Raw genomic sequence first — 25053 nt, 5'->3', positions numbered from 1 at the left:
CCTACTAGGGTCATGGGGACCTACCGACAACGACCAGGCGGATCCCAACACACAAGCGGAGCCTGCAGAAGAACAGCCACCTGTGCCAACCACTTACTTTACTGGAGGGTGATCTAGGCCCAGTTTATTCAGGGGCAACAGACAAGGTACTAGAGAACACCAACAGACAAACACCTGCCGGTCCCTCCACCAGCCAAACCTGCCTGCATCCCATGCTGCACCACCCACAAAGACTCGCAGAGCGATAAAGGCCCACTGGCCGAGTGAGCCGCGGGCTGGATCATAGCTGTATTATTTGGAGGGGACCCTCTTAGGGCAGGGACCCAGGGCCAACTGAGGCTCTACCTCTCCTCTACTCTGGGGGCAGTGACCACTGGATGACGAGCAGGAGGTGACCCGTGTAGCCTCATCGCGTTTTTCTGCCTGGGGGCGCAGAGGTGACAACACCTCCACTCTTGGAGGCCAACCTTAGCCTTCTCCTGGGTTGCTGTTTTGAAGGGGGCAGGAACAGGCCCTGGACAGTGACCAAGCCTTTACTGGGCCAGCTTCCACTATGGTTTCAACTTGGGGGCCTGCAGACTCCCCCTTAATTCTTCCCCCCACCCTTATTCTACTGTAACCTATACATCCACAAAAACCACAGACCCTCAGCACACCTCTCCTCTAGCAAGCCGGCATGGCAACTCCTCTTCTCTGAAGCCCTTCAACACTCGCGTCCAATGTCCTCTGTCAAAGGAACACAGCCGGCGAACTTGCCCACCACCACAGTTTGCCCAGCGCAGGATACTACCATGAAGCGCATACTTCTGGAAGTTACGGCTGTGGGTCATAGGCTGGAAGGAATGGACTCCACTATTTCTACGTTGGTGGCTGAGACGAAATCCATTCGCCTGGACATTGCGGGTTTTCAGCCCCAAGAGACTGGGTTGGAGCAGCATGTAATGGCAATGGAGGACCACCTTAACACTATGCTGGAGTGAGCTCAAGAACTCCTCTTCCTCCGCAGCAAGCTCATTGACTTGGAAGACAGGAGATGCAGAGAGAATGTCTGCTTTTTTGGTTCCCCGGAAAATACAGAGGGGTCGAACAACCAAGCCTTCCTCCGGAACATCATCCCAACAATCAAGGGCCTAACATTTGACCCCCCCCCACCACTGGAGTTCCAGAGGGTGCACCAACTGGGCGCGAAGCTAATGGACAGCTCATCCCGCCCCCATCCTATTACTGCCTGTCTCCTGTGCCATGGACAGGCCAGCCAACTCCCAGAACTGAGGGGTACGAGATACAAATTGCAGCAGACTTTTCAAAGGAGACCAATGGCCATCACAACGCATTCCTATCAATCTGCCCTCGACTTTACCAAATGGACGCAAAATACAGACTTTTTGAACCAGTGTGAATGTGGATCACCAAAAACGGCAAGTCGAAAGATTTCTACGACCAGAAGATCTGCGTCTCTTCTTGGATGGCTTGTCGGCCCAGGCTATGGACATGACATGGTCCTGTCCTCAGGGCTGTCCAATGACACCCTGGATGCACCACCTCCACTGCCTCACAGGAAGGATGGAATCGCTGTGATGGTGATTCTTTCCATAGAGGTAGGGACCCAGAGAGGCTGTCGAGACCCCATGGTGGTAGAGACCAGGCGCTTCAAGCAGTGGCAGACTATACTCACCAATCAGATAGGGACAAGTCTTGTTCTCCTCTGAAGCCTTCCCTCACTTCCAATTGAAATTTCTGCGGGCATGTAGGCCCTGTATGCCCATGGGGCGGAGATGGGGCCGTGAGAACTGCACTTCTATCCTGACTGAAGGCTTTGTACTTTGTTGCATGCTTGTATGTGATGTGGCCCAGTTGAGTCGTATTAAGATCCGAGAAGCAGCGCATTAGACGGCCGTGTCAAACTCTGCTGCACATGGTCTGCCTTGTTACTGCTCTGTTTTTTCTTTTCTTCTTCCCCTCTTCACCCATTACCCAATTGGCAGTTCATATTAGTGTTATGGCGGAGTTATGCAAGTTACAATACGCTTTTATGCTACCATCCACAGAATTCATATTTACTGTATGTCATGTTTTATGATGCTAAACTGTTTAAATTGTTCTCACCGAGTTGTCAATGCACCCTAGGTTGCTGGCTCTCATTGTCAATACCCACCACAGTCCCTCGGCTAATGTTATAGTTCGCAAATTCATAACCTTCCCCCTCCCCCTAAAGATGCTGGTTACTCAGGAGAGGCGCACCCAACCAGGGTTCCCATCGACCTGCTGGCCTCCCGGGGGCCTGTGACACCCAGTCTTGTCCCGTTCCGCTCTTCTCTGCCCTCCCCTTACGAGCCATTCCTCTCGCCCCTGCTCACCTTGTGAGCCCTGTCTCCTGGCGGAGCCCCTCTGGCCCGCTGACTCCACAGATTTTGACCCTCAGTCCACAGACCCAAGCCCTTGGGTAGGGTGTACCCGACCACTTGCTATGGTGAGTAATTTTTATGAGGTTGAGCTATTTTCAGAACCTACTCGTCCCTTCTGGGGAGTGGACAAAGAACAGGTGTTATGTTCAGACAGAAACTGAATTAGCAGTTAAGATGCCTTTAAATCTTATTCTTGTCACATCTGCTCTGTGTTCAGAGGTCAAAAGTCAGTTTGTCTTCTTGCAATGCAAATACTTTAACTTCTGGCTGCAGAGTTCCAGGATTTTTTAAGGTGAACTGTGTGACCTGTGTGAAATGAAAGGCTGTGGGTATCAGGTCTTTCCTAACACACATTTATATAACTAAGTCAACCTAACAAACATTTCAAAATATATTTCAGTAGCTGCGAAAGACCATTTTTTTGTACTTGTGTGATGAAAAAAATATGACAATAGGATGTAAAAAAAAAAAAAAAAAAAAACACTTGGTGATGTGGAAATGATAAATATTTTTTCTGAAACCTAATTTGCACCGATTATTGTTAATACACTATATAATTTTATTAAAAAAGCTGCAAGTTAGTGGAAAGATTTTGGGCATTTCTTGTAAATTTACTGTCTGTAAATGACAGTGCGCTACCACATCATGCTTTAGTAATATTCTTATTAAAAGTGAGTATTTAAACATAGAAACACACCAGCCCTCATCGCAAGGTTGAGTAGATTGTTGAAGCTACTCGACTTGCAGGTCTAGTAACAGTTTAATGAATTTTTGAGGCCTGCTTGAGGCTTTGCTCCTAACCAGAGCCAGATCTTCTGTCTCCTTATCCAGTCCCCTCTTCCTCCTTAACTTCCCCCACCCCTTCTCCTCTGCCTAGCTCCCTCCCATATAGCGCTCTCTCTCTCATACCTTATTTCACATTCCCTCTACTTCACTCTACTCTAACTTCCTACAGCCACTTTTGGTGGGCACCCATCATTCCTCCCTCTCCCCCACTGGCCTGAACTCGAGGGAGTCCTATCTCTCACCTCAGCTAACAGCACCCCCCTCCCACCGTTCCCTCCCCTCCACCCCACTCCACTCCATACCTTTTCTTCTCTGGCCTTCCTAGCTCTACTTCTGCCCGTCACACACCCTCGCCGCTGCCATGGTCAGCCAACCCCCATCTCTTCCCGCCCACTCCATGTCCTGGAACGTCAACAGCCTGACTCATGTGAAACTAAAAAAGGTACTATCCCATCTCCAGTTGAAAAGGGCTGATGTGGCTCTACTAGAGGAGACACATCTCAATGATGTTGAATCCAGTAAATTGCGTTGGGATTGGGTAGGGAAAACAAAATTTAGTAGTTACCCAAAGCTGCAGGCGGTGGATGCCTAGGAAGTGCGGAGTGGCGATTCTGCTCTGTAAAACCCTGCCCGTTACGGTTATTAAAACGTGGTCTGAACCTCAAGGGAAATATGTTTCCCTATACTGAAGATTGGGGACTACTCACTCCGTGTAGGCTCAGGTTCCACACCCATAGACTCCAAATCATTTGCCTCCTTACTAAGATCGGGACCTTCCACTACCTCAAAGGGGCGACTGGAACCTAGCCCAGGATGCAGTGCTTGACATGACCAATCCCACAGATGTCGACAACAATCAAGATAGGGCAATACTGGCAGATGTGACCTCAGACCACAGATGGGTTGACTACAGGGCAGCGACTGCAATTCTCCCTAAGCCTGGGCGGGATCCCCTCCTCTGTGGCAGCTCTCACCCCATCTCCCTTTTCAAAGGAGATGTCAAAATCCTTGCCAGTGTCCTAGCAGCCCATTTACGCAAGGTCATCCTGTCCTTAATACATCATACACAAGTGGGATTTGTCCCGGGATGCACCTCTAGAAACCATCTCTGTAACCACGTTCATGCCCTGTGGGAAGCCAGGATAAGCCTTAGCCCTGTCCCTTGACACTGAAAATGCTTTTGACTGTATTGAATGGAGCTATTTGTTTGTGACACTGTGGAAATTTGGGCTGGGCAATCAATTCCTAGCCAAAGTAAATCTGCTATACGATCGCCCTCTGGTGCAGGTTAACTGTGGCGGCTTCTTAACCGACCTTTTTCCCGATATGCAGAGGGACGAGGCAATGCTGGCCACTCTTATTCCTACTGGCAATGGAAATACAGATGGGCACTATCTGCCAATCTCCTCTCCTTACTGAAATACCCCTTCAGGAGAAGGTGTCCAAGCTCTACTTATATGCGGACAACATCCTACCTACTCTGGCAGACCTGGGCCGATCCATCCTGGCCTTATTAGAGATCATTGATGGTTTTGTGATCCTATTTGGGTATCGGTTACATCAGGACAAGAGTGAAGTGCTGCCCATCTCCAACACCACCACGGAGGCAGCAATCTATGGCTTCCCTTTCCAGTGGATGCCGTTTCTCCTCAAATACATGGGATCCTTGTCAACCGGGGATCAGAATGCATGATAGCAGACAATTTAGATCCACTCATAGCCTGTATGAATCTGGATTTTTAAAAGTGGTCCCATCAGGGACTTTCTATGTGGTGCAGGGTACAGGCGGTGAGAATGGTTACCTTACCGCGCTTACTTATGTGCTAGGCACGGTACCCATCCAAACACCCCTCTCGACCCTCAGACTGATTGATGCAGCGATGCAAGCCTTTAGGTCGGGTTCTTCATGTCCTCGTTTATCGCCTGCTAAGCTCATGGCATGGCGCTCTTGTGGAGATATAGGACTCCCATCGGCAGAACACTATGCCCTCGGCCTCCATCTATCCCAGTTAGCGTATATGCTACCTGAGGTACCGGACCCACCACAATGGGTCATCACTGAACGACTCTGTAGGAGGCTGGCCTGGTGTGTAGTGGGTACCTACACCTTACACCAGGTCCATTTATCCCTTGTTAGTGAGTGTACTAGTGTTCTAGCAGCTTGGGTTGATAGAGGTAGCTATAGAAGAGCAGCTTAGGCTGAACTAGGAGACATGCAAAGCTCATGCAATACCACTTATACTTACACAGTACTTATACACAAGTAAAGACAATACTCAGTGTTACCAAAAATAAAAAGTTATTTATTTGGGTGACTGTCTTATCCAGGTGACTAGTTGACACCTGTTCAGTATAAGTCAATAAGGACGCTCAATGAAGGACCACACGCCAATTATAAATACAATTTAGCTTCACTAGAATTGCAGGTAAAATGTAGGCATTTAGCACATTAACAATAGTAGAATAAGAATAGCAATGAAAAACATCCATTTATTTATATATATAAGTACACTACAAGGAGCATCTATGTATATATATATATATATATAAGCAAAGAGTTCACTGACAGATATAAGTTTTGATTAACTGTATACTAAAATGCATCACACTACGATATTCAGGAAGCAGAATATGAATGAGTTGAATACTTCAGATAAGCTTTGATTTACTGCACACCAAAATGCATGTTTCAATTACTGCAGCAGGCTCTCACTACAATGTTCAGGAGGCAAAATATAAACGAACTGAATATTTCAGATCTCGAAGCTTGGATTCTATCTCATTCTGGCATTTTCTAGCTATGTTATCAGTACTTGGCTGCGCTGCCCTTCTCCAGCCTTTGTTTTCATTCCATCTTCTCCCTGTACTCTTGTTCTCAAGGTTGAGACTGAGTTTTCTACACAAACAAGCTTGAAAATAATATCATGAACTTTTCCACGATGTTTGGGAGGGGGTTTCAACAGGCATTACACTCATCTACACTGCTCAAGCTAATTAACCCTTCGCGTTACAATGTCTTCCGCATCTTTCCCTATACTGAACAGTGACAAAGTACCACAAATATCTTAGAGACAATACTCCTTCTAGAGGTAAGTATTATACACAATATATATGGACACCAAAATTAGACAAGTAAATAGTCATAGAACAATGCAAACAGTAGGAAATCCTATAGAATGCAATAGGAGAAAATAGGTCTAGGGGCAACACAAACCAAGACACAATACACAGGAGTACCGTCGTTCTCTGGGAAGGCAAGGGCTTACCTCCTCCAAAATGCGTCAGCTGGACCTCAGGACAGTCTATGTTGATGATGTCCACCCTCTGTGTCCTTAGGAGCATGCTCGTCGTTGTGAGAGGAGTCCCAGGGTACCAGTCGTCGTCTTGGAAGGTGCCTGCTTGGAGCAGGGGAGTGACTGTCACTCCACAGGAGATTTCTTCAATTCTTCTGGCGCAGGATGAAGACAGGGAGTCCCCAGAGCGTGCACACCGTTGAAACTGTTGCAGTTGCTGACTTGGAGCGGGGGTTGCTGAAGAAAAGTGTCTCTTATAGACTTATTGTTGCAGTTACAGCATTTCTTGGAGCAGGTTGCGGTTGATCCGAGGTCACAAGAGTCTGAAGTTGTTACAAAGGATTCCTGAAGGAAACTTGCAAGCAGAATCTATGGGGAACCCACATGAGAGACCCTAAATAGCCCCGAGAGGGGGACTGGCTACCTTATCAGGTATGGATCTGTCAGGAGAGGTCTCTGACGTCACCTGCTGGCACTGGCCGCTCAGAGCCCTCCAGAGTGCCCCCATGCCTTGCAAAGCAAGATGGCTGAAGTCTGGGACACACTGAAGGAGCTCTGGGCACCACCCCTTGGGTGGTGATGGACAGGGGAGTGGTTACTCCCCTTACCATTGTCCAGTTTCCCACCAGAGCAGGGGATAAGGGGTCCCTGAACCAGTGTAGACTGGTTTATGCAAGGAGGGCACCATATGTGCCCTTCAAAGCATTTCCAGAGGCTGGGGGAGGCTACCCCTCCCCAGCCTGTAACACCTACTTCCAAAGGGAGAGGGTGTAACACCCTGCTCTCAGAGGAAATGCTTTGTTCTGCCTTCCTGGGACTGGGCTGCCCAGACCCCAGGAGGGCAGAACCCTGTCTGTGAGGTGGCAGCAGCTGTAGCTAGGGTGCCCTCACACTTAGTAACTTTGCACCTAACCTTCAGCAAGTGAAGGTTAGACATATAGGTGACTTATAAGTTACTTAAGTGCAGTGAAAATGGCTGTGAAATACTGTGTGCGTTATTTCACGCAGGCTGCAGTGGCAGTCCTGTGTAAGGGTTCGTCTGAGCTCCCTATGGGTGGCAAAAGAAATGCTGCAGCCCAAATGGATCTCCTGGAACCCCAATGCCCTGGGTACCTAGGTACCATATACTATGGACTTATAAGGGGGGGTCCAGTATGCCAATTGAAATTGGTAAATGAAGTTACTGGCATACAGTGACAAATCTAAAAGCAGAGAGAGCATAAGCACTGAGGGTCTGGTTAGCAGAGCGAATGCCTTGATTGCCTTCTTCCTTTTCTCATGGCTCCTCTTATCTCCCCTCCCTCCACCTCTTCCGCTCCCCTTGCCCTACCCCATCTCCTGGTAGGTACACCTTTGATACTCCTCCGATCTGTCCCTTCTAGTTCCCTTCCTCCCCCTATTCCCCCCCTCCACTCCTCCCTTTCTCTCTCCAAACCATACTGGGCGCTGGGTGCCCTACCATGCTCTACTCTATTCTAATCTACTCCACTTTACCGTACATTACTTTACCTTACTCCACTCTACCATACAATACTATCTATCATCCCCTCTCACCCTAGTCCCACTGCCCCCTTAAACTGGCTCCTTCTCAAGCCCTTGATCCCACCCAGTCATCCTTTCCTCCCAGGCGCGTTTCGCGTTGCTGGTGTTAGTTTTATTGTTGTTGGCTCCTTTAGTTGATGTAAGTAGATGTGTGGGGATGGCCACTCAGATGGCTGGGGTGGCTTCCCCCATCTTCTCCTGTGGCGCAGATGTAGCTAATAGCTCGTGTCCCCTGGCTCATAATGCAGATGCAAGGATGTCAACGGGTGACTGAGGTAGTTGACGAGATCCCTTTGGGCTCCCCTGAGGCAGATATTTGCCACGATCCCCCTTAGGACTTCTAGTCTCCTTTTCCCTGACGGGCTTGTCTTTGGACACGAAAATCTCAGGGCCTAGTGGTATCACTCTGCCTGCTGCCTCATTGGTTGATGCCATCTCTGGTGCCATCTCCATATGGGCTTGGTCTTCTCTTCTAAGTAGCTTCTTTTGGGCTGGACGAGAGACAAGAGCCTCAACTTTGTGCTATCCCACTGAGCAGGGTAGACTCCGAATTTTGTTGTGAAGCGGCGGCAATTGAGGCATTGTCAGACATTAGTTGCTGTGGCGGGCTTTGAAGGTGGCCCATTCGGTCTTTGATTCGGTGATTGATCCTGTCTCCGTGCCCACGGTGCCCACTTCAGGCTCCTGTGTTGGGATCGATGACTCTGATTAATATTAATTGGGAGTCTTACACACAAAAAAAAGCCTCCGATTTCTGCATTTGGTGCTCCCGTGCTCAGTTGCTTTATCCATCTGGATAGTATATATGGAATTTGGGCCATTCTTTGTAGAGTCCTTGGTGGCTTCTAATTTCTTGTCTAGAGGAGTGCAGGAATTTCTCCTTGTAGCGCTTTGCTGATTTATAGGATCCTTGACTGGCCTGAAGGAGGGCCAATGTGGAAGTTTGTGTCCGCATTTATTATTATGGGTCAAATTCTGGGTCTGGGTATGAGTCTGGGTTTGAATACAAAAGTGAATGTCCCCTTGATTACTCCTCAATGTCAGGGCTGGCGTTCAGCTAACTTCCAGCTGTTCAAACTTTTGATTTAGCCTCCCTCGGTTGAGATGAGATAAACTTGATGGTACAAGTCCTCTTCAACACCCCCTTCCCAACCTTGTCCGCAGCAAGACTGCGTTTCTTTGCCTTTTCCATTTGCCTTTAGCTGGTTAGTTCACATTGAGGCTTACACTTATGCAATGTTTCTTTTTCTAGATTGCAGATATATCTGCTGAAGATGGAGACAGTGCGGAATGCGGCAGGTATGAGGAGACCATGGGCGACCGACAGCATGCCGCAGCCAAAGAACACAAGGGCAGTGCTAGCAGTAAGGTCTCAAGCGTTTGAAGTATATTAATACTTAGCACTGGGGGCTTGCGACTTGGTGACTTATTGACTCGCAGACTTGTTGGACCTTGTTGGCCCTTCCAGGCACTCGGGAACCGTAGGTGACCTGGGAGCGGGTCTCACTCGACCAACCAGTGTCTTAGCTGGGACGCTTCTGTGGCATCCAGGGCTCACACTCTGCAAAAGCCAGCTACGGCTGCCGCAGTTGGCGCCAATTCTGTCCACTCTGTGCAAATGCCAAAATTGAGGGATCTGCAGGAGTCCAGGAGGTCGAGAGTTCTGAGAGCCTAAGAATGGGGTTACGTGGGTTTGCAGCATGGAGCTCACGGCTGTACACACAGCCAGCCCCCCCTTGGTTGTGCCGATCCCCCTTTGGCAGAGGGCCTCCCGCACGCCGCTGCTCTGGGTTTCTCGGCATGGGCGTGTCTGTTCCAATGCGGCATCTAGGCGTCACATGGAAGAAATTCTGGAAAGTGTTTCCTCACATTACCAATTACCACTTGCCAGAAATTCTAACCCCCTCTTCTTATTACAGATATTACTGGAGAAACTACAACTTGGCTAAGTGTATTACGTTAGAAGAGGAATTAACAGTCTAAATATTTCTCAAATTCAGATTCTACATTCTACCAAATCTCGTTTTTTTTAATCTGTCTCGTCAGATTACTGTTTTTAAAAAAAACATACATATATAATATACATACATATAGGGGCTTTTGGTCAGCGGTCTTCATCCATAAACAAAGCAATCTTGATGAAGAACACTTGCACAGATGAAAACACTTCATCTGTGTATCATGAAATGTTACGACAATGGCAGTTGGCCTGGCGTATTTATTATGAATAGAACATATTATCATTAATCCAGTTATGGGTGGAATGTTATCACTTTGTGAGATTCCATATAACAAATCCTTCTCTGGAGGTTCACACACAGATTGCTGTAGTAGAAAAGGAATTTTAGTGTTGGTTGCCACTGTGGTGACAAACATAGGATCACTTGGAAGAGATAGTATTCTGCTTAGCCAAGTGTAAATTTGTATACCTTTGTAATTTTATGACTGTGTGCCCGATGGTTCCTTTGTGAGGAAGCTTACTCTCAAACAGCAGGACAAGTTGGCTACGGTGATGAATTATAGGACCGATTGGTGCACTGGGAAACGTCAGATAGCACAGAGCTTATCTGCTCATTATGAAAAGTTATGACAAAGGAGTAGATCTGATGTAGTCATTATGAAAAGCAAGTGTTAAAGGAAACTGGCTTTTAAGGGTGAACGGTTTAATTACATTGTGGGCATTTTGTTACATGGAATCTCAGACCATTGTAGTAGGAAAGAGTTTTGTTGCTGGTGACCCACCTAAACAACCCATATGGATTCACATGGTGGCCCACTGCTAGAATTACCAGCGATTAACCAATATCAGGTATCTTGCAAAAACAAACTTCCCTAGAAAAACTTCCCTTTAGCCTCTCAAAATGGATACATAATACTGAACCAGAAGCGCCCAGCACAAGTAGCCAAAAGTATCTCCATTGTAAAATACAGAAAAGAAGCACACCAACTGGCAAATCACAGCAGTCGAAACCTGATTCAAACTTGCTGTTAGTAAAACTTTCACTAAGATCTCTACCATCTGTCAAGCAGAAATACACAATATCTTTAAATGCAAAACTACAACACATCTTTAAGTAGAATTCAGAAAAAAAATATTACCATAAAAAAAAAAGTTGCAATGCATGTTAGTAAATGACCAAACAACAAACACTGTTGAAATACCTGATGCATTCGACCAGGGGGTCTCCTAACTTTTCAGTACTAGCGCCACATCATATATTTTATTTTACAAATATTTTTACACCAAAAAAAAAAAAAACTGTTTCATAAATGAATGAACAAGGTTTACTTGGATCTTTTTTGTAATCAGCATGATATGATGCAGAACAAAAGAAAAATGTGACAATTACAAATAAACAATACTGTACTTAATCTGAGAGATGACATAGAATGAGTAAAAATAAACATTAGCAAATGTTCCGACAAAATAATTAATTACATAACTGTAGATAAGAAAAGTAGGCTATTTATGTTTAATTAATTTTAAATACTGAAAATTTACATGAAATTAGAATTTGTCTAATTTTGTAGCACACAATACGAAAAATGAACACACTCCAAAAAAGAACTGCAGAAAAACAAAGCAAAGAAATTCAAAATAAATTTGCGCCATTAATAAAGGTCAAACAAAAATAAATTCTGTCTCCACCATTCTGCTAATTAGAGTATTCTGCAGCATCGATTATCCGCACTAAAAACATGCTTTTTTTCAAAGACCTGGCGTACACAACATTGCTGGCCCAATGTTTAAAATACAGAAGATTCAAGAGGCCCTGCTACCACCTACAGGTTGCCAAAGGAATTGGAAATGTATTTCTCTTAGATCAGTGGTTCCCAACCTTTTGACTCCTGAGGACCCCCAATGAATCATTACTGGAAGCCAGGGACCTCCTGCAATTTGTACAATTTAATTTTCAAACATTAAAACAGTAATTCGCAAAAAATATAACAAGTACACATCAAACAAGTACTCAAATTACTAAAGATACAATTCTTTTATATTGAAAAAATATGCAAAAATCAAAACATTTTACTGGAAAGGTTGACGCTGCATCTCGGCAACTACCTTTTCGATGTTTGGTTTTTATTTAGGAAAGGTGAATCCTCAGGTCAGATTCGACATTTCCGGAGCGATTTGTTTTTATTTTTTAGGTATGCAAGATCTGAGAAAGCTTTTTCACATAAACTAGTGAAGGGGAAAGGAAGTAAGCCATAACGGCCTCTCATCTCTCCCTAGCCTCTCTGTCACATGTATTTCATTTGTTTTATAGCACCTCTCATACCACTGTAGGGTGTCAGGGCACTGTACAGGGGACTTACAAGGTGTAGGATTCACATGTCATCCACACTGGTAGGCATTTTCTAAGAGTGCTTCGTCCCGAGAAGTACAAATTTAGGATTCAGAACACAGCACAATGATTATCAATGACGTTGGCAAGAAGATCGTATTTCTACACAGGCAAACCTTTTTTAGCAGCATAAGGAAAATGAAAGACTAGGAAAAAAACAACTTTCTAATTTGTGCCATGCTGTTTGCATGCAGCTCTTTAATGGCAGTTCACAGCTCATTGTGCTAGATTAAGATTATGAACTGCACCGTAACAAACTAATCTCTGTGACAAAAGCAGTAACCCACTGTGCCATGCACATAAAATACTGTTTTTTCCAATATACACGTTCTTTGCAGCAGGCATATTAACCACCTGTGCTATCTTGGAGTCAAAACTGCAACTAGACAAAGCTCCCATCTCTCTTCAGCAGATACATTAATCACTTGAGTTAGATTGACGTTTTAATTGTTGCTGTACAAGGAGCTTTGCAGTGGGTTTAAAACTGCTCAACAAATGAAGTAATAAAAATGAAAACAAGCACGCAGAGAAGTGCCTTTCTCCTAGCCCAGGCCTGCGGACCCCATGGGAATGTGCCACGGACACCACAGGTTGGGAACCACTGCCTTAGATCATGGGCACCCAGGAACAAGAAGGAAAAATCAAACAGAAAACATAAGGAATAAAGCAGAGTCTACCTTTCCACACACGTTTTGTGCTGGTCTATTTAACAAGGACACCCAGCATAAACCTTAAGTTTAATGGCTGCTTTCTTCAACACCTGCCATTGGAACACTCTGGGCTTTATATGCTTTTCTGTGTTGGGCCAAAGATGCTGCAAAACAGGCAATCCTTTCAGGTCTTAGTGGAGAAAAGGAGATTGCACGGTCGCAGCACCTTTATAGAACGCCTGCAGCACTGGCCTTCACCACGTGTCTCTCATGCTGCTTCCTGGCATTTTTCATTTCCTTAGAGAACCAAGAGAATATGATGGAGATCCTGAAGTTCCCTGGAACAGCCATAACACTTAACCAAATTGCCAAGAAGAGGCCCAGTGTCTCAGATTTACAACAGTGACAAGCACATACTCTTTTCATTCCCACTGCCTTGTGCAAATCTAATAGTTATCATTAAACCTAGTGCTCCTCTTTTGTTTGATCAACACACAATTATTTTATGTAGTGCTTAGCAAAAAGGGGTTTGCGTTAACCTATGTGGTACCAATTTTGGAAGATGAAGAAATGGAGGGCCAGGAAAATATAACACTTGACCAGGATTACACAATGTGGTTAACTGGAGGTGAATCAAGGTTAGATTTTAAGTGCCCTCGTTTGGGTGTGGATAATTAAGCCACATCCACACAAGACAAAGGTGAATTGTGTGCCAACACAACACAAATACAAGGAACGCTTGTCTCAAATGTGCTGGTAGAGGTGACTAGATGAAGGAGCTAGTATGTTTAGACAATATGTTTATGCAGTGCATGTAAAGATTTGTCATACAAAAAAAGACACCAGAAAGCCAATGGGAGGTAGAAATGTAGTGCTAATGGTTCCCACGAAAGACTGCTCTTCCTGCTGCTTAAAGTGGATAGACTGATGAGGCCCCATATTCCCTCACATCAATAAGGGGTATTGCTTTCTGGTTGCAAATGCCTCCCCAGGCCTAGGAGTCTGTTCTTTGTGTTAGATTTGCCTTCTCTTCTCAGTACCTTGGATGCTGCATATAAGGTACATCTTGTAATGGACGTAAACTTTAAATAGGACCACAGAGCTAAAACTTTCACCCTAACCCATGAGGAAGGATGTTTTTCTTCCGCTGGAAAGAAATCACATGCAACGCAAGGGAATACGAGGTTAGTGAAGTCAGGAACAGGAGAGGTAGTGAGATTGCACTTGTGCTGTTTACTTTACAGCAGAAATCACAAAGATACCAAATCTAGAACCAGCCCTACTTAATACACAGACCACCTTAATGCACATCTAGGACCCCTTCTTGCTTGCTCACCATCTCTATCCAACTCTAACTCCCTCCTCTTGCTCTCAGATGAATCCCCAACACTGTCCCTCAAAGAACTCAGAGGGTAACACCACATTCTGCCTCTGCCATTCCATCGTATCCCTTCCTACCTTCTACCAGCTGTTTTACTTATCTCCTCTTTCTGTTTAACTCCCAACTGTCACTCTCTCTTTTCTAAAGATCAACCTGCCCTAGCTCTATATGTATCCACCAAGATATTAGTGGTTCCCTCTGAAACAGCCTCTTTGATCTATCTTAAGCTGAGAACTCATGGGCCATCACTGACTCTCACTACAACATGCCAGTCACCAATGGCTCTCTGTGTAACCACTTCCCAAAACACCATGGCTCCCTCTCTAACCCTACCCAGCCTGAGTAATACATTGGTCATAACTGACTCTCTGTATAACATCTTTCCTATCTCTAGCTCTTATATAACACTGTCTCCAGCTGTGGTCACCATTGAAATACATGTGATGTCAAGGGTGTTCCATTTTAGGGTGTCAGGGTATGGTGGGATCCTGTTGTGTGTTGGAATTCATGAACTGTTGAGACGCTTACCCATGTTTCTGATGCACTAACCACCTACGTGAGATGATATATGTTTTTTATTGGGGGGGGGGGGGGAGGGGCACTGGTGCAATCACATCATAATCGCAAGGCGCTGGTCACTCTAGTGTTTACTTTAACTTTTCTCTTTTTTATCCTATTTACTTTTCTCTCCCTCCTTCTTCACTTGTAAAAGCCCTAAAATCTCCACTCTTCCAGTCTCTCTCTGTGTTATGTTCCTAGGCCCCCAGCTATGCCACTCTTTCTATAAGTTACTTTGCAATTCTTCTTTTATTCCATAACCTCTCTCCCATTCCTTCCACCAATTTTCTTTATCTCCAGATTTGTGAAATATCTTTCTGCAGGAAAAGGGAGGCCAGAGAACATCTGCTGTGCACAGCATAAAGTAAAATCAACTCACAAGTTGTTATGTACGGTCAACACCCCAACATGCCCCCAGAATTTTCTAGATCATTCACCAGTCTCTAGATGAGAAGATGGGGAATGTTTTGAAAATTAATGGGCTATTACTTGTAGATTTGTTCACCTGTGTTCTTTTTGTTTTTCATCCTGCCAGCCACCTCCTTCATTTTTCTAGCTGAGCTTCCTCTTACACCACAGTGTACTTTGTCAAAGAAATGCAAGTCTTGAAGGTCCCAAATCTTGACAGTTGACCCTGTAGGTTAAACACGCAGCATTTGGTGCCAGATCACAGTATGAAGACATTATCGCTGTGCGACTCCTTTCAAGCCGATCAATCCAGAATCAACTGTATTAATGGACAAACATCTCCAGCTTACGTCTAAAGTGGGAGTATCATGACTTTGCTATAAATAATAATAATATATATCAAAAAGTAACAAGCTTCTATGTTCTTGTTCTTGACCCTGATATTATGACATGTATTTTTTCTTTGTGGTACAAGAATATTGTGGACTTAGTCTGACAGAAATATTGGGTCCTAATTATAGTTACAAACATATCACCCTATATAAATGGTTAGAAAACCTGCAACATATGGATATTTTTGCAAACAATATTTCAAATACATCATTTTTGTCGGACATTTTTTTTTAACAATAGCTTGATACCTTAGCAAACAACAGGAGCCAGTCAAATTTAACAGAGTCTATCAGAATATCAACTGTACATCCTTGGCCCCAATACCATCCACAGGAGAATGAGTTCTATATAGCCATCTGAGGTACAACAATACACCCCTCGCTTCTAATTAAAATTGGTCTCTCATCCCCTACAAAAGTGTCGGACAGACTTATGAGTCTCTGTGACACAAATTGGGTCTTGAGCCTGTTTCCGATTTTAATGATCAGACATCCAGAATATTATTCAAGTTTTATGATGGGTCTCCCGTTTAAGCTGCTGCACACTTTGTTTGAGATGCATTGGTAGGATTCTATTGCACTGCAAGGAGTAGGACTTAGCGATTTGTTTCTCAGGTTACGATGGACACTAGGCTGCACACCCCAATAATGCTTCTAACACTGCCTGCATTCCATCTAGGAATGCTGATAAGGCTTTAGCAGCATAGGCATAAATGTGTCTCAAGAAATGTATTATAGGGGTTTTCAAGATTGTTATGTGCCGCAATGTCAGTGTTTGCATCACCCAAGTGAAGATCTGCCACAGATTGAGAAAGAGAGTGCTTCAATTTGAGAAGAGATGAAACCTGCAGAACTTCTTTTGAAAAAAAGGAATTCAGCTCCTCATCTTCCCAGAAGAGCTGCCATTGTCATGCTTCCCTGGGCAGCACACTGTCCTCTACACATTCAAACAAATAACATTCCTAGCCACCTTCCTCTCCTTACTGGATCTCAGAGGAGCATGGCTCTAACTGATGTTAATAATTATGTTTTGTATTCTTCGCAATATCTTTTGCAAAAAATGTATTTCATGTAACTATGGAATATCTATTTACCGATACAATATACACTACATATATTTCTGATCACTAAATGTACTTTAGTGTATCTTCATTGACACTGTTCGCCCATTGTTCTCCCAGATTAAACTTCAATATATAAAGCACTTGGATGTCTAAAATACTACAGTCTGCATGGTCTAAAATTACTTTTAATCTTTTCCCCTGACTGATTTAGGAAATAAGTAGGTCAAGTGGATTTCTTTGCTGGACAAGTAGATTTCTGTACAATTGTTTTCCTTTGGACAAGTAGATTAAAAAAAAAAATGTGCACACCCCTGCATATACACCACTCTGTTTACCAATCTGTTGGGTAGCATCACACTCAAAATTTTAAAATTATGGTCTACAGCTCTTGCATGCTAGAACTCTATAACTGATATTTCTGCAAATCGCTCTAGGAGTAGGTTACCAACTTCAAAGTAGAAATATGGTACCACTCAAGTCTCGGATCCGTAGTTTGTTTAAGGTGCAATGTGATAGCAAGGAAAGAAACTTCTAAAAGCATTAAAAGTGGTATTTTTCCACAAAATGATTTGAAAGTAGTAATAAGCTGAAGGGCAAGTGAGTCGGATTACTATTTGTGAAGATGAGAAGCCTGTAATGCAACTACTTCCTGGGCATGGTTTTTGGCATTCAAAAACTTATAGATGCTCAAATTATGTAACATTCTACAAAAGGACCTCATTTCACCCATCACAAGGCCCACACCATGCATCCTTCCTATTTTTTCAGTACCTAAGACAAAGTGTGGTAGCCAAATAACCCTCTTCGTGGACATCCCCCAACCCAATCTCACTATTCTGGGGGAACAAAGGGCCAGATGTAGCAAAGGGTTTTTCCCATTCTGTGTCAATGGGAAAATGTGTTCGTACATATGGCCCAAAATCTCTTGCTGCAAACATTTAAGACATGACCAGCACCCAATAATTCCTGAAACAAACTTATCAAAGGTTATCATTAGTTGGAACCAGGGATGTTGTTGTATGTCAACATTTTTGCCACTGGGATGTTTCAAAAGAAGTGACTCAGTCTTACTGTGTCCACGGCAGCACATGCATTTCAAAAAGGAAAGTGGAAGACAATTCAAACTATTCCCAACTGGCTAAACTATGGTGGTAATATCTTTGTAGTCAGCAGGAGCATAATGAGACCATGTGTGAAGGTTTGCAGGACAAGAGTGATTTTTATCAGAGAGAGAACTGAAGTTTTAAGAGCACACAATATCACTGAAAGATATGGAACTGGAGGGGCAGTTCTTACATAAGTGTCTTCCCCTTTCCACATATTATTTGCTCATTTCTCAGCACGGCCAGCTGCTGTGTGTCATACAATCAAGATTGTGTGTTTATCAATATCCCACAAATAGCACTGACAAAGAACATGCAAGTTTTGAGGCTAATTGATCATGAGTTGGAGAAGCAAGTCAAACAGCCCATTTTGACCGCACTTTAAACACTGTTTTTACGGAGGATGCCTGGTCGTGTTATATGACATAATACCACAGTGTGAGCATGATTTACAGGCCCCAGACAAAAACACTGCCTAAACCTTGAAGCTTGGCCAAACCGGAGACAGCTTCTTCTCAAGCAAAGAAAGTGAGTAAAGTAGTAATGTTGTCCTACAAACATTTCCATCAGTTTGCAAACAGAACAAGCATTGTCAAAGCCAATAGGTTTCGCCTATGCAAGACATACTGGCTTTGTCAATATTTGTTAGTATGTTGCACAGCAGCCATAGCAGCTGTGCAACATGGCATAAAGTGATAAAATATATATAAATAAAACATTATGACACAGTCAACGCTGGACACATCACAGTGTTTTTTTTTTATTTTTATTTTTTACTTTAAGCCATGTTGCATAGCAGCTTGTCCTGCTGTGCAACATGTTAAAAGATAGATACAAAACCTATTTGTATTTCACCAAACATTGCCTTTAGTAAGCACAAACATATCACAAATGTATGCATACCCTGCAAAACCCCTGCATAACATGTCTTTGCAAAATCAATACTGCCCTATTTGCAAATGCGGACCGCTTTTTTTTTTTTAAGCTATCTCATTTGCTAATGGGTGCCACTTTTATTTTGGTGCCCGGGCCTAGTTTCTGTCTGATCCTGTAGATACCTATTTACTGGCTAATTTGAACACAGTAAAACCAAAGAACCTGGGTAAACTGCGGCTTCCCCGCTTAAACTGAGTGATTTTAGGCAAATATTGTATTTCACTAAAACTCTTTTCCTTCATTATTGCATAAGAAAGCACTTTAAATGTGAAAGTTCGCAATGCCAATAACACTAAAACCTATTGTGTTTGATTTAATAGATTAAAATGTTGCTCCATACAAATATGGGATAACTAAAGTGTGTACGTGGCAACTGTTCTTGCCTCTTAGTTCATCAAGGGTTCATGATTAAAAACTATCACTTTTAATAAAGTATCTCTCAATGTAGCAATATAATGTGATGTATTAATAGCAAAGTGTCCACATGTCACAGAAATAAACGTTTTTGAAAATGTGTATTCTGTGTTTTATACAGCAAGCATTTTCAATGCTCGGCTCAAGCACAGGCTCTTAGATTCGAGCCAGACCCTTGGTTTGGCTCTGGTTCGCGACTCTTAATCTGTTGGCTCGCCCAACTTCATTCAGAGAGTCAAGAGTGGCGAGTCCATGAAAAAAGATTTGTTTGGCGATCCAGTATGAACTCAATAATAAAATGCTGGACAGACACTTATATTCAGTTGCAGTGAAGTGGCCTGTGTCCTTTATTGTACTGTTCAAAATGTTTTGTGCACAGAAGAGTGTAAATACCCGGAGAGCCAAATTTTGATAAGCTGCTCACGTAAGAGGTGGAGTCTGCCTCCATAACCTTGATCTAACATCCCAGTATTGCAACATCTTGGGAGCTGTACCTTGCTCGGTGGCACACCCTACATCAGAGGTGTTCAATCTGTGGGTCGCGACCCCCAGAGGGGCCATGGAGTCCCGGAAAGGGGGTCGCGCCTTCCCCCAGCCGATCGTAAAACGCTTCAGCTGAACTTTTACTGATTGAGTCTCCTGTGCTGTGATATGAAGCTGGGCAGATAGCTAAAGAATCCTTTCTGCCAGGGCGCCTTCTTCCTGAATGAAATGCAAATGTGAGCAAATGGTAAAATATACAAAATGATTCAATCACTCAAACCTTTGTGATGACAAAGATTTGTTCTTTTTGAGTGATCGGGCAAAGAGTTAACAACTGGGCTGTGAAGTGTGTGCTTTTAATTGTAATTGTATATACATAGTGCCTAATTCCCCTGAGGAAGTGTTGACGGGACAGCTATTTAAAAAATCTACATTTTGGAAACACCATTTTATATTAAACCGTTTTTGTTCATTTTGTAGTGGCCTATCTTATACAGTTTGTAATGCAAATATAAAATAATGACTTACATTTTCACAGTTCTTTCTGTCACAGGCTGTGACCTTGTGGCACTAAAAATGCACAAGTCACTATTCTCCACTGCACCAACCAAGATTTAATACTGTGGCTTTCTGGTTACACACAGACCTCTGCAGTGCATTAACTAATAGAGGTTTCATAATGCACTACAGTGCATTTCCCAATGAGTAACCCCTTTCTTTTATTTATTTTTCTTTTAAGCTGCCTGTTATTTTATATGTAGGTGCCTGACGGTAAAAGACCTAAAAAAATATATATATATATTAAAAAAAAAAAAAACGTACAGAATATTTTGGGACATATTTATGAGAGGCTTGCGCCACCAGAGCATCATTTTTATTGGCGCTCCGCCAGAACAAGCCTCTCAGTCATACCTATGAGGCGACGCACAGCCACCCTAAGTGGCTTTGCATGGCCTCATAGATGTGGAGTAAGTCAAAGCAGCGCAAGCCGCTGTGTTGCCTTACTCTGTGTCAAGGAGGTGTTCCATGGGCTGCAGTGGGAGTTCCTGTGCAACACCCATGGATTTTGACGCTGTCTAGGTTTTACAAAACAACGTAAACTGGAGCAGTGCCAAAACCTTACACAGACATAATGAAGAGAAATGTTTTCCTTTCTCCTACTTTTTTCCTCTTTCTATGGGTGTTGCACTCTGCTGCACACATGGAAAGAGGAAAACACCTCTCAGGATGTTTTCGTACAGGAAGATGCCCCTTCTTTCACAAAAACAATCCTGCCTACGTTGGCGCAAGGTCGCAATTTGTGTGCCAGCGCAGGGGGTACGGACAGCAATGCACTGTATTTCACAAATACAGTGCATTCTTACCCTTTTGTATTTGGATAGGGCAGTGTAGCAAGAAGACTTGCAGCACTGCCCTACGGCAATTCCTCATAAATGAGGACCTTTGTTTTTAGCCACACTCTTGACCACGTCCCAACACTCACTGACCTCTGGTTTGCTAAACACTGTTTCATATTATTTCCAGCAAACAGGAAGGCAGAAGCGTGACAAGCCCAGAAACAAATGGCTGTAGTAAACAAAGCATGAGTGGCAGCCCACAAGCATTCAAAATATTCATCAAGCTCCCTTAAGATTTCCTAATTGCAACATGTACACAAGGTACCTTTGATACTGACTTCAGTTCGATATGCAAGTAATTCAATGCCTGGTTCCAATCTGGCCGCCAAGTCTGCAAATGACAGTGTCGACCAAGAGGATACCATTGGGAGCCCGCCCACACGCAGCAGTTTCAAGAAAGTGCAATGAGAGCACCGCTCGGCAAATAGCTGATGTTTCTTAACATCATAAGCACAGCTGCCAACCAAGCAACAGAGTTAAAGCAGGGGTGCATGTCTACAAATATAAACAACAACCGAGAGTGCAGATGGAGTGCTTGTTTGCAAATTTAAAAAAAAGTACCGGAGGGGTGAAGAAGTCAGTGTAAGGACACTGGCAAGTAGACAGTAGTGAATGACCGGAAAGTGTACTTTGTTAAAGGTCTACATAACAGCATGAACAGCAAAAGCCGGAAGAAGTGAAAGCAGACAACGTCATGACTGACGAGAAGCAAGGAAGTTCGAGAGACAAAGGAATGAACGAACGGTAAGCTCATGTAAGTAAGGGACAGGATCAAAGCCTCTTTTAAGGTTGTTTTTTTTAAAAACAAAAAATACCTTGCAAGCACAAGCGTGATGCAGGCAAAACCTAAAAACATTCACTGCGATTACTGCCTACCATAGTTCTAAGGTTCAAGGCAAAGATGCCAAAAATAATTATTCTATGTCCACATAAATACATGTTGTGCATCCACAGAACTATCAGCAGAACCATGGAAAACACCACAATACTGTCAGTTTTTTTCTTCTCTTTTTCCCATGAGCCATGCTCAACGTTTGCTGCCTTGCCATAGCTTATGAATTTGCAGTGACAGAGGATCTTTGGCATATCAAGGAACCTCCTCAGAAATGAAATCTTGAAGAACAGCAAGGTTTTCACTATTTGCATAGTGAACTGGTGAGCCATGACAAATGTCGACTGCTGTGAGTCACATAAATGATTTCGCTGATGGCATAAAGTATATGAGTTAGCACACAAGGGTCACAGAGACCTAGGAACACAACAAGACTGCTGCACCAAATTGTGGTTCCCACCTCCTAATCAAACAGTTGAGATGCTTGGCAGCTGTCTGGTAGGCAAGAGTCTGTGCAAAGATGGTGCTCCTGAGCAACTCCAAACGTTTTCCTTACTATTTACATACGGCAAGAAGATGTTGATTTCTTTGGTCCATCCTTGTTGTACGGCTGAAGGTATAATTCAGTAAAAAAAAAAAAACACACACACCATGCAGCTTGTCGAGAGACTACCGAGCCAACAAGATCACCACTTAAAAATCCTGTGCTAAACTGTTGTTTGGGAAGACGATATGCACCCAGATACATCAAGAAAACTCTGCAAGCCCACATGGTTATAAAGATGTACTATGACAGGGCTGCCCCAAAAGAAGGTCACATGAAATAGAATGCAGAAAAAAAGACAAGCCAAACAGTCTCATTTGTGGCAACGGTGAATGATGCTAGCCAAATAAAAAGGGTTGTATAAAGCCATTCCGCCAGTTCACCGCCACCCCATGTGATTACTGAGGCGACAGACCCAATGCTCAGTGTGTGGAGAGACTATCATTCAATTACAAGAAATTCCTCATACTTCAATATGTTCCACGGCAATCAATGCATCTCATCATTGCAAGAAAACAACCAACCTCGAAGACTTGCTTGAGGACCACATATCATTAGAAGACTTAACCTGAAGTTCCCTTACATAATTTCAAACCCCAATCCTTATGTCCTCCGACCAAAAGGCCTCTCTCCAGGTACATCATCTCCGCAACATGTTTTGACTGAAGTGCAAAGGTTCTCGTTTTGTTTTATTTACGCACTGCGTCCTTCTAGCACGAAGTAGATGAAGGAAAATATTGTGCAAAGAAGCAAAATAATGCCTTATATTTGAGGTTGTTGTTTCTCTTTTGGTAGAAATATTATACTAATGTAATAAATTAGGGCACAGAAAATTATGGAGTATTCCTTTTTTAAAGATGCCATTGTCCGGACAGAAAATAATAGTTTTTTTTTTCATGTAACATTTTGTTTCCTGTTCTGTTGCTGGTATAATGCAATGTAATAATTATGTCACAAATTAGTTCTGTATACATGAATTGTTCATCCTGTTCAAAATCCTAGAAGAAGACTCACATTTAGGGGCAAGCACTTAATTTTACAGACAAACTTGGCACGGGCACATTTAAACCACAAGCTCATTCCTGCAGCTCGCTCAGTTCATTTTTCTAGCACCACACATTTTTTACTTTACAGGCACAGTTTTTGATAGAAGCATATTTTACAGGCATGGAGTAAACTCTGGACAACAGAGTGCTCTGCCCAATAACACCAATCTTATTTACCGAATACATTTCTGAATCCACTTTGCCTCCCACTGATTCTGACGATAATCCTTGGTAGAACTGAAGCATCGACCTACATCTACCCGAGGTGCTTCACGACTGCCGGCCATCCCAACAATTACATCTTCCCCCTGAAATACTCATTAGAGCCATGGGTTGATTGATAGTGGGTCAAAGAAAGTGGAATATATAGTGTCGTTATGTTCAGCGCATCACTAACATGCTAGTGCTGACCCACTTTAATGTGTGAGAGCTCTGCAGAATCCAAGACTCAGTCAATGAGAGTCAACGAGCTCCTTGCTGTTGCACTAAAGCAACTACCTTAAGCAACGTGACCTGCATAATCAAGTGTAATGATGGTCATCGTCCTCCCACCTCAGAAAAAAACAGAACACTTCTCCCCCGTACTTAAGGGGATAGGAGCACCAGCTGACCCAGAGATCAAGTGCTGCTTTTGTCACTGTCTAACCTGCCCCATCATGTGAGTAATCATTAGCACATTGGTGCATCCTAGGGACTTTTAAACAAAAACAGCACAGGGAGAGTCTGTGGGATATGAGTGATAAAGCGAGGAGTGGGAGAGGACTACTTAAAGGGTGAAGCCAGAAGAAGGAACCAAAAGAGGTGTTAGGGGGGTATGTGTATACAATGAAAGGAAAGAGTGGGGAAAGAAAAAGAAGTGTTAGAAAGAGCATAGCGCGATAATACGGGAATCGTGCAACACCAGCTGTGCTCTTTCGGCACTGACCTCTCCTATTTATGGGACGACCCACGAAACGAGCGAGAGGTTCCCGAAAGTGGACCCTTACCTCCTATCGGTAAACAGAAGAACTCAAACATCCGAATCCCACTCCTTCGATTCCGAGTCTAACCAGCTTCAATAAATACGCGATTGGAAGGTGCAGGTCATTAGAAAGCCGGTTTGAAACTGCATGAAAAGGGTTAAGGGTGGTTCTAAATGGTCTTTCTAGCTGAATTCTCCAGGAAGCACTGCAATTGGTTAGAAAAATGTCCCGCCCAGAAAAAAACAGGGCTGAACCGGAAGACTTTGCTCAGTTGCTCCGGAAGCCATGGTTCAGCCGCTTGTGTGCTGAACATGTTGAACTGTGGAGTCCTGCTACTGTAAACTAATTTAAGATACGGTGCTTGACAGGAAGCTCCACAAGCTGGCGAAACAAACAGCAGGGATCGGCTGCACCCTGTCGCTGGTAGCAAGCAAAGGAGTGGAGCCGTCCTTGTCAGGCTGAGATAGATAGGAGTTAATGCCCTCGGTACAGTTTTGACTTATGTATC

General features: G+C 43.7%; 1 protein-coding gene across 2 annotated transcripts in view; it reads right to left on the bottom strand.

The window, feature by feature from the left end:
- Window positions 1–24754, bottom strand: part of FGFR1OP2 (FGFR1 oncogene partner 2) — a 144461-nt gene extending 119707 nt beyond the window's left edge. The window contains exons 1-2 of one of the 2 annotated variants that reach the window (XM_069228615.1): window positions 24570–24754; window positions 15470–15598 (exon numbers count right to left, since the gene is read on the bottom strand). In XM_069228615.1, coding sequence (XP_069084716.1) covers window positions 15470–15598; window positions 24570–24600 — 160 coding nt within the window. In that variant the 5' untranslated portion in view covers window positions 24601–24754. The remainder of the gene's footprint in view (window positions 1–15469; window positions 15599–24569) is intronic. The other variant, XM_069228616.1, reaches the window with a different exon arrangement.
- Between the last annotated feature and the right edge of the window lie 299 nt (window positions 24755–25053).

The sequence above is a fragment of the Pleurodeles waltl genome, chromosome 4_1, assembly GCF_031143425.1.
Source record: "Pleurodeles waltl isolate 20211129_DDA chromosome 4_1, aPleWal1.hap1.20221129, whole genome shotgun sequence".
Classification (NCBI taxonomy): domain Eukaryota; kingdom Metazoa; phylum Chordata; class Amphibia; order Caudata; family Salamandridae; genus Pleurodeles; species Pleurodeles waltl.
The sequence above is the reverse complement of the archived record's forward strand: the minus strand, read 5'-3'. Positions and strand labels throughout refer to the sequence as shown.